The sequence below is a fragment of the Salvelinus alpinus genome, chromosome 2 (assembly GCF_045679555.1).
Source record: "Salvelinus alpinus chromosome 2, SLU_Salpinus.1, whole genome shotgun sequence".
NCBI classification, from domain to species: Eukaryota; Metazoa; Chordata; class Actinopteri; order Salmoniformes; family Salmonidae; genus Salvelinus; species Salvelinus alpinus.
The window spans coordinates 11,448,579-11,465,831 of NC_092087.1; the positions used below are offsets into that span (position 1 = coordinate 11,448,579).

Genomic DNA, 17,253 nt, shown 5'->3' on the forward strand with positions numbered 1-17,253 from the left:
CTTAAACTGAAGATGTGGCAAATAGGAGTGGAAATATCGTCCGCTATTATCCTCATGAATTTTACGTCCAGATTGTCAGACCCCGGTGGCTTGTCACTGTTGATAGACAACAAAACAGAATTCACCTCTTCCACATTGACTTTACGGAATCAAAAGTACAATTCTTGTCTTTCATAATTTGGTCAGATATACTTGGATGTGTATTGTCAGCATTTGTTGCTGGCATGTCATCCCTAAGTTTGCTTATCTTGCCAATGAAAAAGTCATTAAAGTAGTTGGCAATGTCAGTGGGCTTTGATGAATGAACCATCTGATTCAATGAATGATGGAGCCGAGTTGGCTTTTTTTCCCCAAACTTAATTTAAGGAGCTCCAAAGCTTTTTACTTTCATTCTTAATATCATTTATCTTTCTTTCATAGTAGTTTATTTTTATTTAGTCACATGATTTCTTAATTTGCAGTATGTTTGCCAATCAGTTGGGGCTGCCAGACCTTTTGTCTCATCCCTCTCAACCATACAATTTTTCAATTCCTCATCAATCCAAGGAGATGTAACAGTTTTTACAGTCATTTTCTTAAATGGGTGCATGCTTATTAGTAACTGGAATAAGCAATTTCATAAATGTGTCAAGTGCAACGTTTGGTTGCTCCTCATTACACAGCACAGACCAGCAAATATTCTTTAGATCATCAACATATGAATCACTACAAAACGTATTGTATGACCTCTTATACACTATATTAGGCCCAGCCTTTGGAACTTTGGTTTTCCTAGATATGGCTATTATATTGGGATCACTACATCCTATGGATTTGGATACTGCTTTAAAGCACATTTCTGCAGCATTAGTAAAGTTGGGATCAATACATGTTGATGATTTCATTCCTGTGCTGTTTGTAACTACCCTGGTAGGTTGACTGATAACCTGAACCAGATTGCAGGCACTGGTTACAGTTTGAAGTTTTTTCTTGAGAGGGCAGCCAGTCAATATTTAAAATCACCCAGAAAATATACTTCTCTGGTGATATCACATACATTATCAAGCATTTCACACATGTTATCCCGATACTGACTGTTAGTACTTGATGATCTATAGCAGCTTCCCACCAGAATGGACTTGAGGTGAGGCAGATGAACCTGTAGCCATATTACTTCAACAGTATTTAACATTAGATCGTCTCTAAGCTTTACAGGATTGTGGTTCTGAATAAGCATTACATGGGCTTGCTCCTACCTATCTTTCCGATTTGGTCCTGCTGTACATACCTACACGTACGCTTCGGTCACAAGACGCAGGCCTCCTAATTGTCCCTAGAATTTCTAAGCAAACAGCTGAAGGCAGGGCCTTCTCCTACAGAGCTCAATTTTTATGGAATGGTCTGCCTACCCATGTGGGTAGTATGCTCTCTCTAATTCTCTCTATCTTTCTCTCTCTCGGAGGACCTGAGCCCTAGGACCATGCCTCAGGACTACCTGGCATGATGACTCCTTGCTGTCCCCAGTCCACCTGGCTGTGCTGCTGCTCCAGTTTCAACTGTTCTCCTTGCAGCTATGGAACCCTGACCTGTTCACCGGACGTGCTACCTGTCCCAGACCTGCTGTTTTCAACTCTCTAGAGACAGCAGGAGCGGTAGAGATACTCTCAATAATCGGCTATGAAAAGCCAACTGACATTTACTCCTGAGGTGCTGACTTGTTGCACCCTCGACAACTACTGTGATTATTTTTATTTGACCATGCTAGTCATTTATGAACATTTGAACATCTTGGCCATGTTCTGTTAAAATCTCCACCCGGCACAGCCAGAAGAGGACTAGCCACCCCTCATAGCCTGGTTCCTCTCTAGGTTTCTTCCTAGGTTTTGGCCTTTCTAGGGAGTTTTTCCTAGCCACCGGGCTTCTACACCTGCATTGCTTGCTGTTTGGGGTTTTAGGCTGGGTTTCTGTACAGCACTTTGTGACATCAGCTGATGTAAGAAGGGCTATATAAATACATCTGATTTGAATAGACCGCAACACCACCCCTTGTGGCATTTCTGTCTTTTCTGTAGATGTTATAACCATGTATTGCTACCACTGTATCATCAAACGTATTATCTAAGTGAGTTTCAAAGATGAATGTCATATGTTACAAGCAAGTTATTGACTTCATGGACCTTGGTTCTCAGGCTGCATGTGTTAATATGGGCTATTTTTAGCACTTTTCTGGGTTGCTTGATTGATTTTAATGCTTTACTGGGAAGCTTATCAGAAGTAGACATGCTCATGTTATTTATATTGGAGCTGATAGTGCAGGGTGAGCTGCACAAAGTAGTCTTCCTATTAGGGCACACCACCTCAGTGCTAACAGTATAACTCTGGTTCATAGGCTCATGACTACTGCTTACAATAGCTGTAGGATCAGGGCAATTAGGGGGACATAAATTAAGTTACTTACATTGTGTCTGCCAACGCCCCTAGAATAACGTACATTTGATGCAGCATTATGACGACTCATTGTCACAATGGTAAGGATTACCTGAGCTGGTCTTGTGTCATTGATAAGTCATTGTTTCAACGCAGCCTTGAAATGCCTGGACAGAGTCCAGGAGCCAAGATGATTTGGATGGACTCCGTCATTCCTGTAGAGTATGACTCCAGCAGAGCTACAGTAATCTTTTAGCCAGATGTGTAATGCAGTAGCCTGCTGAATTGTTCACAACCACGGCCCAACGATGGTACTGGACCTGAAATGATTGGCCGTCTTTTAATGCTAAAATCAGTTCTTTAAAATCCATTTTCAGATGTTCCGAGCTAGCCCTCCTGATGTCGTTTGACCCCACATGGACTACGACAGTGTCAGCTCCCGGCTTCTGTCGTAGAACAGTCAGAAACAGCCTTGTGATGTCCTGTACTCGTGTCCTGGGTAGCACAGGGTTTTTGCCTTGGGGACTGAGATGTTTCTCACCATAGAGCTGCCTATGATAACAGCTGGTGATGTTGAATGGGCCGGTCTCTCAGGCAGCCTGACAGTCTTATGAAGGTGGGAGCTCCGAGGATCTGAACCTAAGGTAGAAGCCACCGGAAAGGAAGACAGAACAGAGGATGAAGACACAGGTACCTCTGGATCCGATCTTGAATGGGAAACCCCCAAGGAAGAATCTCTGGATTCAGGGCGGCAAAGCCGTTTCTGGTCTGTGTCAGGTCCGGGCTCAACATCTCCAAGGAGACCCCCGTTGCCAGAGGACGCTATCTTCGACTTCCACGGCGAGTGACGTATCTCCATGGCTGTTTGGTTGAGTCGAGAACAGCTCCGTTCTCCAGGGAAGGGGGTGACCCCTTCAGGGATGGAACCCTGCTGAACGCCGGCCAGTCGGCTGTGGAGAGCCAACACGGCGGCATCACTTCCACCAGACCAGAGCGAAGAAAAAGAAGGCGGGCGTGGATTTCCCAGTTGCTTGTGTAGGTTTGCTACTTGCTTGTTAAGAGTAGCCACTTCGCCTCTGTAGTCCTCCGCATGCAAGCAGTTGCTACATTGAAAGTCATTGCGGTCCACATTGTCCCGGAACAAAGCAAAGTAAACACAGCTCCTGCAGCGCTGGAAATGTTCAATAGCGGCCTCCATTTGAGACCGCCGAGCCAGCTAGGCTAGCTGGGCTTCCGTGTCTCTTCCCCTATGCGGAATCTGGCAGGATTCCAGGACAGACAGCAGTGCTCACAGCAACTAAGACCAACAGAGCCGCTGGATCCAAAACTAAAGTATATAAAAACACTGTCAGCTTTACAAAAACAATAAACCGAGGTCTCTCGTTCAGCTTTCAGTGTTTCAACAGCGTTCAACAACAAACATACACTACCGGTCATAAGTTTTCAAACACCTACTCATTCAAGGGTTTTTCTTTACTTGTACTATTTTCTACATTGTAGAATAATAGTGAAGACATCAAAACTATGAAATAACACATATTGAATCATGTAGTAACCAAAAAAGTGTCAAACAAATCAAAATGTATTTTATATTTCTGATTCTTCAAATAGTCACACTTTGCCTTGATGACAGTTTTGCACACTCTTGGCATTCTCTCAACCAGCTTCACCTGGAATGCTTTACCAACAGTCTTGAAGGAGTTCCTACATATGCTGAGCACTTGTTGGCTGCTTTTCCTTCATCGACAAACATACCATACTCAAAGTCACTTATGTCACTTGTTTTGCCCATTCTAACATTCAATCGAACAGTAACTGAATGCCTGATTTATATAGCAAGCCACGTGACTCACTGTCTGTAGGAGTGAACCATTTTTGTGAACGGGGTGTTATACCTAATAAACTGGTCACTGAGTTTAATTGATCAAAATTGGCATATTTATGGCATTCTAGCTTTACCCAGTCCTCCTTTAAGACTCCATAGTGTTTAATCTGTAGGTACTACAGGCCTCCATTAAGACTCCATAATGTTTAATCTGTAGGTACTACAGGCCTCCTTTAAGACTCCATAGTGTTTAATCTGTAGGTGATACAGGCCTCCTTTAAAACTCCATAATGTTTAATCTGTAGGTACTACAGGTCTCCTTTAAGACTCCATAGTGTTTAATCTGTAGGTGTTACAGGCCTCCTTTAAGACTCCATAGTGTTTAATCTGTAGGTGTTACAGGCCTCCTTTATGACTCCATAGTGTTTAATCTGTAGGTGCTACAGGCCTCCTTTAAAACTCCATAATGTTTAATCTGTAGGTACTACAGGTCTCCTTTAAGACTCCATAGTGTTTAATCTGTAGGTGTTACAGGCCTCCTTTAAGACTCCATAGTGTTTAATCTGTAGGTGCTACAGGCCTCCTTTAAGACTCCATAGTGTTTCACCTTTATAAATACTACAATACAAACATGAATATTGAAAACATCACGTTTTGTTAATTTCAAGCATTTATGTAATCAAAACAAGCACATAGAGGCTTCATAACTCATAAAGGTCATGTTAACTGACTGATATTACCTCATAGAACAAGACATAACATCTCGTAAGCCGGTGTTAACCTCAGACCTTATTTTCCGTGTTAATCCCTCCTTTTTAATGTACACATGTAGCAAGTCAAAAGTTTGTGTTGTCCAATCTACATGGGTAGTAGGTGAGTCAGACAGACAATCATGCATCAAATTAGCCTATTTCTCAGGGGCGCCTGCGGCAGCCTGCCTCGGCCTCCTCACATAATTTGCTGTCAAAATTGTTTTAAAGTTAGGTGATTCTGGTCTGACTCGGATGGAGAATGAGTGCGTTGTTCAAGATGGATAAACAAAAAGGTAAGACCATGTGGTGCACAAAAACGCTTTATCTGCTTTATTACCGACGATAAACAAAGCTAGCACCTCGTCCTCGATTGACAAAACACCATGGCAGGGGGAAGCTAGTAAGAAGCTAGTAGCAGCTAGCTGTGGCAGCCTACCAGTCCAGGCAGAGACCTCACTGCCAGGGCCCGGGGGCAGCCTACCAGTCCAGACAGAGACCTCCCTGCCAGGGCCCGGGGGCAGCATACCAGTCCAGACAGAGACCTCCCTGCCAGGGCCCGGGGGCAGCATACCAGTCCAGACAGAGACCTCACTGCCAGGGCCCGGGGGCAGCCTACCAGTCCAGACAGAAACCTCCCTGCCAGGGCCCGGGGGCAGCCTACCAGTCCAGACAGAGACCTCACTGCCAGGGCCCGGGTTCAGCCTACCAGTCCAGACAGAGACCTCACTGCCAGGGCCCGGGGGCAGCATACCAGTCCAGACAGAGACCTCACTGCCAGGGCCCGGGGGCAGCCTACCAGTCCAGACAGAGACCTCACTGCCAGGGCCCGGCTTTGATAGTGGCCTTGCTCCTCCTCGTCTTCCTCCCCTCGAGAATAGTGACAGTTCCTCTAGTGCCGGGATGGGCAGCTAGAGGTCCACAAACCAATAATAAATAAATAAATGTATGTATCTAAACTACAAGTTCAGATAGCTGGCCGCTAGCCTAACTTATCAATCAACAACAACAAAAATAGCTGACATGGGCTAATTGAGTGGCCTCTGATGCACAACCACATGTTCTAAATTGCACCTTGTGCATTCTATTACTCGAACTGTCAACAGGAAGTTGAGACCCCGACTGAGTTCTGAAATTAAAAATAAAATATATGTAATTTTGTATTAAATATTTTTTAGGAACTTAGTCGGGGTCTCAACTTACTTTAAAAAGTAAATTGTTTCTCTTCCCTGTCACGAGGGAGGGTCGCTAAAATGTTTTGCTCGCAAGGTGGGGGAGGGGCGATGTGGGTACATAGACCCACGAACCACGGTGGCCCCTTGTGATGAATTACGTTGTTTTGTGGCCCCAACCCCATCAAAGTTGCCCATCCCTGCTCTAGAGAGAGTGCGGGCTCTCCAACTCCTCTTCCCGAAACCAAGCTGACGACTGCCAGAGACCCAGCGGCCGCGACCCCCTTCTGTGAACATTGGTAAGCCTACAAGTGATGAGACGGATAGCCCTGACAGAGTGGAGTCAGAGTTCCTAAATACTGTATATAGCTATAGATAAGCCAGACTGCATTGTCTGCATAATGAAACAATCCCTAGTGAGCTATCGTTTTGACGGTGGACTGATTGTTTTATGTGGCATTAATTGACTGGTTTTACACAGCACAAACTGTCTATCCAAGCTGAGCCGATAGAGCATGAGGACATCTAAGTAGTGAAAGTAGTGCACTACATAGGAAATAGGGTGACACTGGCCCTAGTCGAAAGTAGTGCACTACATAGGAAATAGGGTGACACTGGCCCTAGTCGAAAGTAGTGCACTACATAGGAAATAGGGTGACACTGGCCCTAGTCGAAAGTAGTGCACTACATAGGAAATAGGGTGACATTGGCCCTAGTCGAAAGTAGTGCACTACATAGGAAATAGGGTGACACTGGCCCTAGTCGAAAGTAGTGCACTACATAGGAAATAGGGTGACACTGGCCCTAGTCGAAAGTAGTGCACTACATAGGAAATAGGTTGCTGGAAATCTGAACAACTGGGCAGTATTACCCACGAGCTACATCTACACTGAAATACATATAAAGGCAACATGTCAAGTGTTGGTTCCATGTTTCATGAGCTGAAATAAAAGATCCCAGAAATGTTTCATACGCACCAAAAAGCTTATTTCTCTCAGATTTTGTGCACAAATTTGTTTATATCTGTTAGTGAGCATTTCTCCTTTTCCAAGATGATCCATCCACCTGACAGGTGTGGCATATCAAGAAGCTGATTAAACAGCATTATCATTACACAGATGCACCTTGTGCTGGGGACAACAAAAGGCCACTCGAAAATGTGCAGTTTTGACACACAATACAATGCCACAGATGTCTCAAGTTTTCAGGGAGCGTGCAATTGGCATGCTGACTGCAGGAATGTCCAGAGCTATTGCCAGAGAATTTAATGTGGGTTTCACTACCATAAGCCTCCAGCGTCGTTTTAGAGAATTTGGCAGTACGTCCAACCGGCCTCACAACCGCAGACCTCGTGTAACCACGCCAGCCCAGGACCTCCACATCCGGATTCTTCACCTGCGGGATCGTCTGAGACCAGCCACCCGGACAGCTGATGAAACTGAGGACTATTTTTGTCTGCAATAAAGCCTTTTTATGGGGAAACACTAATTCCGATTGCCTGGGCCTGGCTCCCGAGTGGGTGGGCCTATATCCTCCCAGGCCTACCCATTTCTGCGCCCCTGCCCACTCATGTGAAATCCATAGATTAGGGCCTAATGAATTTATTTAAATTGACTGATTTCCTTATAGGAACTGAAACTGTATATAACTGCCTTAATGTTGCTGGACCCCAGGAAGAGTAGCTGCTGCCTTGGCAGGAACTAATGGGGATCCATAATAAACCCCAGGAAGAGTAGCTGCTGCCTTGGCAGGAACTAATGGGGATCCATAATAAACCCCAGGAAGAGTAGCTGCTGCCTTGGCAGGAACTAATGGGGATCCATAATAAACCCCAGGAAGAGTAGCTGCTGCCTTGGCAGGAACTAATGGGGATCCATAATAAACCCCAAGAAGAGTAGCTGCTGCCTTGGCAGGAACTAATGGGGATCCATAATAAACCCCAGGAAGATTAGCTGCCGCCTTGGCAGGAACTAATGGGGATCCATAATAAACCCCAGGAAGAGTAGCTGCCGCCTTGGCAGGAACTAATGGGGATCCATAATAAACCCCAGGAAGAGTAGCTGCCGCCTTGGCAGGAACTAATGGGGATCCATAATAAACCCCAGGAAGAGTAGCTGCTGCCTTGGCAGGAACTAATGGGGATCCATAATAAACCCCAAGAAGAGTAGCTGCTGCCTTGGCAGGAACTAATGGGGATCCATAATAAACCCCAAGAAGAGTAGCTGCTGCCTTGGCAGGAACTAATGGGGATCCATAATAAACCCCAGGAAGAGTAGCTGCTGCCTTGGCAGGAACTAATGGGGATCCATAATAAACCCCAAGAAGAGTAGCTGCTGCCTTGGCAGGAACTAATGGGGATCCATAATAAACCCCAAGAAGAGTAGCTGCTGCCTTGACCGAAACTAATGGGGATCCATAATAAACCACAGGAAGAGTAGCTGCTGCCTTGACAGGAACTAATGGGGATCCATAATAAACCCCAGGAAGAGTAGCTGCTGCCTTGACAGGAACTAATGGGGATCCATAATAAACCCCAGGAAGAGTAGCTGCTGCCTTGACAGGAACTAATGGGGATCCATAATAAATACAAACTCAGTAAAATCATTGAAATTGTTGCATGTTTCGTTAATATTTTTGTTCAGTATAATTGTAGCAGCATCATACTGACTGGGCTTCACCTGTAGAATAACACCTGTGACTACTCCTTCTATTAAAGAGCGACTGCCTTTAAAAAGCAACAAATCCCTTTGAAAACGGCCTGTGGCATCGATATGAGTCAGAAACAAAGTGTAAATAGGATCATTTTAGTCATAAAGTCAGTCTCATCCTGAGTTTGGAACACATGTGCATCTCACCAGGTAAATTAATGTTTTTAATTTTTAATTTGACAATGTCCATTTGCCCACTAACATGGGGTGAACAGCTGCAGTGATTGCTCTCTATCCAATAGCATAGCCAATGAGACAGACCTGCCCAGCAGCTCTGACTGTTTACATAAGAGATACTGCACCAAACACCTTAGTTAGGACTAAAACATCCGTGTACAAAACTTCAAAAATTAATTACAGATTTCTTAAGTTATCTTAGATTCATTCTGGAGATTTTAAGGAAGTGAAATAAGCTTCCTACAGTGTCTCATGAGGGACAATCATCATTAACCAAACTGAATCGGTCAGGAAACACACCTCCAAGACAGATATCTTGTTTTTCTAATGAGCAACAGAAAAACACGTGTCACTCAGCATGTTCAGTGGCTCTTTAAAACCTAATGATAGACCTTGGGGTGATTCATTTGGAGTGGAATGAGCTCTTTTGACAGTCAACCCAACTAATGGTTTGTGGTTTCTCTGACCCTGGCTTTCTTCTTATTGATTGGGGTACTCTGATGCTCGTTAGGCAAAATGTATATATTTTTTTACGTGGTTTATTTTGTGTATGTGTATGTTTGTGTGTGTGTGTGTGTGTGTGTGCGTGCGTGCGTGCGTGCGTGCGTGTGTGTGCGTGCCTGCATTCCCCACCATATGTGATAGGATGAGGAGATAGGGTGTGTGTGTGTGTTCTCTCCTCCTGTCCTCTTACCTTCTTCAGGATCGTTCCGTGCCGAGGCCTCTAGCAGCGCCACACTAGCAGCAAACGATACGTGACGTTTAGCCTCCATGGCGGTGGCATGATTAGCGTTCCTTCTCTTTTCCGCCTTGCGTTTCTTGTTCTGCATCTCCTTCTCGTATACGGCCCATCTCTTCAACTGCTGTATGCGGCGCTTCTGGGCCGCCCTCAGGCGCTCCAGGCTAGGCACCTTGTCTAGCTGCTGCAGCTCATTGAGAAGTTCCAGGTGGTTAGCCATGGTGGGGCCAGAAGTGGTGCCAAGTGGGACCAGGGCTGGCAGAGAAACCAGGGGTTGGAGACTGGAGACGGGTACTAGCACTGGCGTGGGGGGCTGCACCGTCGGCTGCAGTAGCCTCCTCCCATCATCATCATCACACTCATCAGCTGTGACTAGACCACCTGCTGGGGAGACGGGGGGGCGGGGGGGGGGGGGGGAGAGAGCAAGAGCTGACATCAGTACAAAATAAAATGCTTTCTTGACCTCGGTAACCTAGAATATTAACCATAGAGGCTAAAAATTACAATGTTGAAGAACATCACATAGACTACTATCAAATTACAGCTGTTGAAAGGTACAGTATAGGCTTAAGAAAACCCTTTCAACGGTATAGTACTGGTAGCTTAGTATTCCACAAAGGATTAGCTACTCCTTGTTGTTTCCGCAGGCTCAATGCCCATCTGTTATCTTGTTTCATTTGATTACAGCCTCCTTCCCTCAACACTAATCTGTTACATAATACTGTAGTACAAACTCACTAGACATTACACACTCAGTGTACTACACACTCACTAGACATTACACACTCCGTGTAGTACACACTCACTAGACAGTACACACTCAGTGTACTACACACTCACTAGACAGTACACACTTCTCCCAGTCCTAGTCCCTAGACAGGCAGTACTACACACTCACTAGACAGTACACACTTATCCCAGTCCCTAGACAGGCAGTACTACACACTCACTAGACAGTACACACTTCTCCCAGTCCTTAGACAGGCAGTACTACACACTCACTAGACAGTACACACTTCTCCCAGTCCCTAGACAGGCAGTACTACACACTCACTAGACAGTACACACTTCTCCCAATCCCTAGACAGGCAGTACTACACATTGGTTCATATTGTGTACAACAATACAGAAGCTACCTAGTACAAACTAATATTTTCCTGAAAATCTACCAAGTTTAAATACCCTAAATAATTCATATTTATCCAGAGAGTCCCAGGAAATGCACCAAAAATCGGAAGTGTCCATTTAAAGCATTAAAAACAAACATAATCCATCCACCTGACAGGTATGGCATATCAAGAAGCTCATTAAACAGCATAATCATTACACAGATGCACCTGTGATCTCACTAAAATGTGCAGTTTTGTGACACAACACAATGCCACAGATGTCTCAAGTTTTGAGGGAGCGTGCAATTGACATGCTGACTGCAGGAATGTCCATCAGAGCTGTTGCCAGAGAATTTAAAGTTAATTTCTCTACCTTAAGCCGCCTCCAATGTCATTTTAGAGAATTTGGCATTATGTCCAACCAGCCTCACAACCGCAGACCGCGTGTATGGCGTCTTGTGGACGTTGTGAACAGAGTGCCCCATGGTGGCAGTGGGGTTATGTTATGGGCAGGCATAAGCTACGGATACCGAACACAATTTCATTTTATCTATGGAAATTTGAATGCACAGAGATACCGTGACGAGGCCCATTGTCGTGCCATTCATCCGCCGCCATCACCTCATGTTTCAGCATGATAATGCAAGGCCCCATGTCACAAGGATCTGTACACATTTCCTGGAAGTTGAAAATGGCCCAGTTCTTCCATGGCCTGCATACTCACCAGACATGTCACCCATTGAGCATGTTTGGGATGCTCTGGATTGATGTGTACGACAGCGTGTTCCAGTTCCAGCCAATATCCAGCAGCTTCGCACAGCCATTGAAGGGGAGTGGGACAACATTCCACAGGCCACAATCAACAGCCTGATCAACTCTATGCCCCTTTAAATGATATGTAAATTGTAAAGTATTTTGTCTGAAATGGCTTTGTTATGTGTCAGACTCCAGTAAGACTAGATGTTACCATTGGCGTCGGCTAATGGGGATCCTAATACAATCTAAACTCTAAATAAAAAAGCTCATGAATAACTGGGAGATGATGAGTGGAAACAGTATGTGGGCACCTGCTCGTCGAACATCTCATTCCAAAATCATGGCCATTAAAATGGAGGTGGTCCCCCTTTGCTGCTATAACAGCCACCACTCTGAGGTCGGGCACTGATGTTGGCCGATTAGGCTCGCAGTCGGCGATCCAATTCATCCTGAAGGTGTTCGTTGGGTTGAGGTCAGGGCTCTGTGCAGGCCAGTCTTCCACATCGATCTTGACAAACCATTTCTATGTAGTGAATTGTGCATATGCCTATCACATGTGACTATCTGAAGAGTCACAATGACAGCTCAAAGAGCAACACGTTATTTTAAAGGGTTTCCTGTAGGGTTTATTAACTGAATTCGGGTCGGGTGTGCAGTCCGGCAGTGTCAATTATACGTGTGCTTTGAATTTATGGTGTCTTTGTGTGAAGTAAATACGCTATGGGTTAAAGGCTTCCATGGGACAACCTGTTTGGATAATGTCCTATTTAATTTTTTGCTAATCTGCTGCTGCACATGTTGTGTATTTTGTGGAATTGCATTAGTGTCACATTGGGACATTTTCGTTGTAATTTCCCAGGTCATTGTATTTTTCCTGGAAATGTGAAGTGTGTTCCCGGAACAGCCCCGAGATCCCGGTTACCCATGTTAATCCTCACCACCTACTACTGTTCAAACCTTCAACATCAACAATTCCTTCTTACTGTATCGACAGTAACAAAACTAAAACAGCCTGAAAATATATATTATTTCAAAATTCAATACCTCAAGGTTCGTGGATATTATGCAAACAAAATGACTTCAATGGACAACTTGCTAGCATTAGGCATACAGCGTCGCCCTATTTCTCTGTGACAGAAGTCCTTTGGTTTTGTAATAGCCAGCTCGGTGATACATTGACTTGGTAATAACCAGCCTCAGACTTCCCGCTGCTAAAAGCCCTGACAAACAAACCAAGACAACGAGTTGTGTAAAAAGCAGTCGGCTCATACCAGAAACATGCTGTGTCTATCAATTCATTCTAAGCTGTCTCTCAATTCATTCTAAGCTAGGGATATTGGTTTATCGTTCTTTCATATGATGTAGGAACTTTCTCCTTGCTGTTCACTTATCAGGTATCCTGTTTAAACCATGACACCAGACAATGACTGCCAGATGTCAGCACAGCTCATCTACTCTGGTAACCACATCCTGACCTGTACTCATCCACAGTATGTCTCACTCTTACTATTGAACACACAATCAGGTGGACATCTGTCAAATCTACAGAAAAAAAACAAATCTAATTTTCATCAGATACACTACCACAGCCGTCATACTCCTCTAAAAGGTAATGGTCAACTATCTGTGTGTGAAATCATACCAAGGTCTCGGAGATCCTCCCAAAACTCAATCAACTCATCAATATGAGCAAGGTTACTCCTCTGGGGGTTTAATCAAGTAGCATCTTTCATCTCATATAGGCCAAATATGATCCTGTAATCTAACAGGCCTATATTTCCCAGTACCCAGAATGCAGATCTATCTATAAATGGCAGTTGGTTTCGCTGAGTTTCCATCTAGGAAATGCTGAGCATTGTAACCAACCACCTGAAAATACAGGCCCCTTTCAACCTGCTACTGCACAAAACATTTCCTCAGCTGAAAGCAAGCTCCCTCACAAAATGGACAGGAAGTCAGCAAGAAGCTAATTCTTCTCCCCTGTCAGCTTGTGTGTGCAAGGCCAGTGGTGACAAACTTCATCAGTGAGAGAAAGTAGTTATGGGTTTTTCTAACTGTGTACAACAGAAGTTATGGGTAGGTCTAACTGTGTCATACAGTAGTTATGGGTAGGTCTAACTGTGTCCTACAGAAGTTATGGGTAGGTCTAACTGTGTCCTACAGTAGTTATGGGTAGGTCTAACTGTGTCCTACAGTAGTTATGGGTAGGTCTAACAGTGTTCTACAGTAGTTATGGGTATAACTGTGTCATGACGTTGCCCTATTTGGGTACAGCAAGCCCCATCCCCCTCTCCCTGCCTCTCCCTGATTCTCCCTGCCCCCTACAACTACGCTGCTGTGGTCAGAGAGAGGTCGTAAATTCCTGAGAAGAAGACCCTGCCACATGGCCACACAGTATAAGAGGCAGAGTAAATTTTCATAGAGAACAAAGGAATTTCTTCCACCTCACAGAACTTGAGGTACGAACAAATTTCATGTTCCGGAGAAAGTATAAAAGATCGGTCAAGAATCCAGCTACGAACTGGTCCGTTTGTTACAACTTGGGGAAGCTCATGGGAGACGGTGTGGCCACATTACCAAAACGCTGTTTATATAATAGCCTCAGATATGAGATTTACATCTAATTGTTGTATAAGATGAATGAGTGATTATGATAATGTTTGTAAAATTGTGTAATATGATTTTGGACTGTTTAATGAAAGAAAATCCAATTCCCTATTGATTTGAACTAAATCAGAGGACCGCCCCTGAGCCCAGTTAGGGTCAGGCATCCTGGGACAGACCCTTTTCTGCAATTCCGAATAAAACCCAACTTTGAGATTATCACCAGACCATGTTTTTCTCCATTGGGAGGGGACGAAGGTTGCAGACCATTGCTGAATCTTTTAACCATACCACGTGGTTAAACTCTTAGACTATCGATACCGACAGAATAAGAACAAGTCTTTGATATTAATTACTAGTCCGCAGCTAGGAATTCGGCATCATTGAACGCAAAAAACGACAACCGCCGAAACATCCATTCTAACCATTCTTCAACACAAATGAATGGTTAATTACAGTTACATGATTATTCAGTTTAATCGCGTAATACTAATTACAGGAATCTTTGATAAAAACTAAGTCTTCAATTTAATGATAGTAAAGACACGACATATATGGTGCCCCCTGTGAGGAATTTAAGATAGAATTAGACTTTGCTGTGGAATTCTATATATCAATTGTGTAAACAGAATTGTACAAACAGACTGCTTTGTATACAAACAAATTGGTTGTGTGTGTGTTCCCATTGGAACAAGCTATTTTGATAGCGCCTCCGGTCCTGTGTCGATAGCAATGAGTGATAAATTCCAGATTTAGTCTGTTAGGCCAAACGGTACTACTTCTGTCAGTCAATATTAATTCATCGAGCCAGTAAGGTTCGGAATTAGAGGATAGATCTTCGGCGTTCGAGCTGAAGTATTTTGTCCGCCTACCGTACTAAACCAGTGTGGACTGACTACAGGCATATCTGTATTTATGTACCGTGTCGCTCCAGTCAACATAACGCTAGCAAAGTATGCCGAATGGTTTAATGTGAGACGTCACTAGTAAACCCACCCTTTCCAGGGTAAAAGGAACCCTATTTTGTGCTTGGAAGTGAGATTTCTGAACAAAGTAGGGTTAGCTTGCACGAGATGCTAAGCTAACAGAGAGGGAACATTTTTCACTTCCTGTGTTCCGTTTAAATTCCTCCGCCATGCGCAACGGAAGTCCCGCCCTTTGTACTTCTGTTTGATTTCAGCATTCTGCATCACTGGTGGTGAGGAATCGCAAGTACATCTCTTAAAAAAAGTGTTGGAAATCCAAACGTGGATCACGTTAAAATAATCCAGCAATCTCAATTGCTTGGGTATTATCGTCTCATTCAATTTATTTATTTAAATTGTCGAACATACCTTTCTAGGTTCTTCCAGTTAAATGAGACACCTTAAGCTTTGCAATAGTAACCTAGATGAACCAACTTCCTGTTACGAATCCCGCCGAGGATGGTGCCTCTTCCCGTTCGGGCGGCGCTCGGCGGTCGTCGTCTCCGGCCTACCAGCTGCCACCGATCCCCTTTTCTGTTTTCATTTAGGTTTGTCTAATTGGTTACACCTGTTTTGTGTTTAGGGTTAGTGTGTTATTTAAACCCAGTTGGCCCGCCGACTTTTGTGCGGGCTTGTTATTCTGTTTTTGTGGTGGTGATTTATATAGTGGATTCTGTCCTAATTTATGTTGGACTGTATTTTTTGACGCGCCCTTTGTTGTGTGGCGTAGCCGTCTCATAGATTATTTCTGGTTGAAATAATAAATATCCACTTGCTCGGAACTACCCTGCTCTCTGCACCTGACTCCTTCATTTCACCATTGGAATTGTGACACTTCCCAGGTTAATTTAAAGTTTAATTCCCAGATTATTATGATTAATCATTAATATTTGCAAATTCATTCACGTCCAACTTCCACAGTACTGTCCAGTACTGATGGTTCATTAACGTCTATAAATAGATTAAAATCGTCTTTGCAGCTCCCAATATATTCCAAAACCAAACTTTGGAAAATTAGGGGAAAAAAATGTTCCTTTCAAAATGTTCTAATAATGTGCAAGCTATCAGAGGGGGTAGTCCCCACTCGCCCGCTAATTAGTGAACCTCCACCCGCAAATGGATTGATCTCTGACCTCAGCAGCGATACCAACCCTAATTATGCCATTAGTGGAAAAGCAGACAACAACGCTTTCCAAAATCAACCATCGGGCGCAGGCCTCGTAAAGGTTCTCTCCAGTCTAGCCCTGATGTCTTGCCATCCGGGATTGGCATCTGTCCAATACCGCAGTGCACAGCTGAAGCACGAGCAGGTAATGGTAGACATAAAGGGACAGGTGGAGAGAACCGGAAAACCAATGACAAATGCAGAAAAGGGAAAGATTCTGCTAGCTATGGAACTGCCCTTGAAAACTGAACAATTAAATGTAATTGCAAAAACGTATGACGATGAACAAGCACAAGCTCTTCAACAAAATCGTCTTCTACAGGAACAAAATCATATGCTACAGGAACAACTCGATTTAGCCAAAACTAAATACGATGATGTCCACGCCAAACTAGATAAATCTGAAGAGTTATCTACAAACAGGAGCGCTCAACTTGATAACGTGCATGCAGTTTTGTTGAACGTTACTCAAAGTAACACGGTTCTACTCAAAACGCTGCAGACCAAAGACGATCAGTTAATGAACACAATGACAAAGTTGGATGACAAATCAGCAGAACTCATTGAAGTCGCTGACCAAATGAATGATGAGAGAACTCAGGTGATGAAGATGGAAATATTGATTTCTAAGCAAGCGGAGGAAATCTCATCACTGAATCTCTCGCTCCGTACTCAAGACCTCCATCTGCAAACCATGACAGATAAGTTTGAGACCGAAAGGAGCAAGTGTGAAAATCACGTGTCCAAAATCAGTACTCTAAGCGCTCAAGTGGACTCTGCAATGCAGCAGAATACCACCCTTAGGTACCATCTGGAGGAAGTCCAGAATGGTCATGGTCACGCTCTACAGCTTGACTACCAATCCAAGCAACCGGAGC

The 17,253-nt window shown here is 44.1% G+C and overlaps 1 protein-coding gene across 2 annotated transcripts in view; it reads right to left on the bottom strand.

The window, feature by feature from the left end:
* Positions 1-17,253, bottom strand: part of LOC139553842 (protein phosphatase 1 regulatory inhibitor subunit 16B-like) — a 176,170-nt gene that overhangs the window by 106,684 nt on the left and 52,233 nt on the right. The window contains exon 2 of one of the 2 annotated variants that reach the window (XM_071366579.1): positions 9,732-10,157. In XM_071366579.1, the coding sequence (XP_071222680.1) occupies positions 9,732-9,996 (265 nt within the window). In that variant the 5' untranslated portion in view covers positions 9,997-10,157. Of the gene's footprint in view, positions 1-9,731; positions 10,161-17,253 lie in introns of both variants that reach the window. The other variant, XM_071366587.1, reaches the window with a different exon arrangement.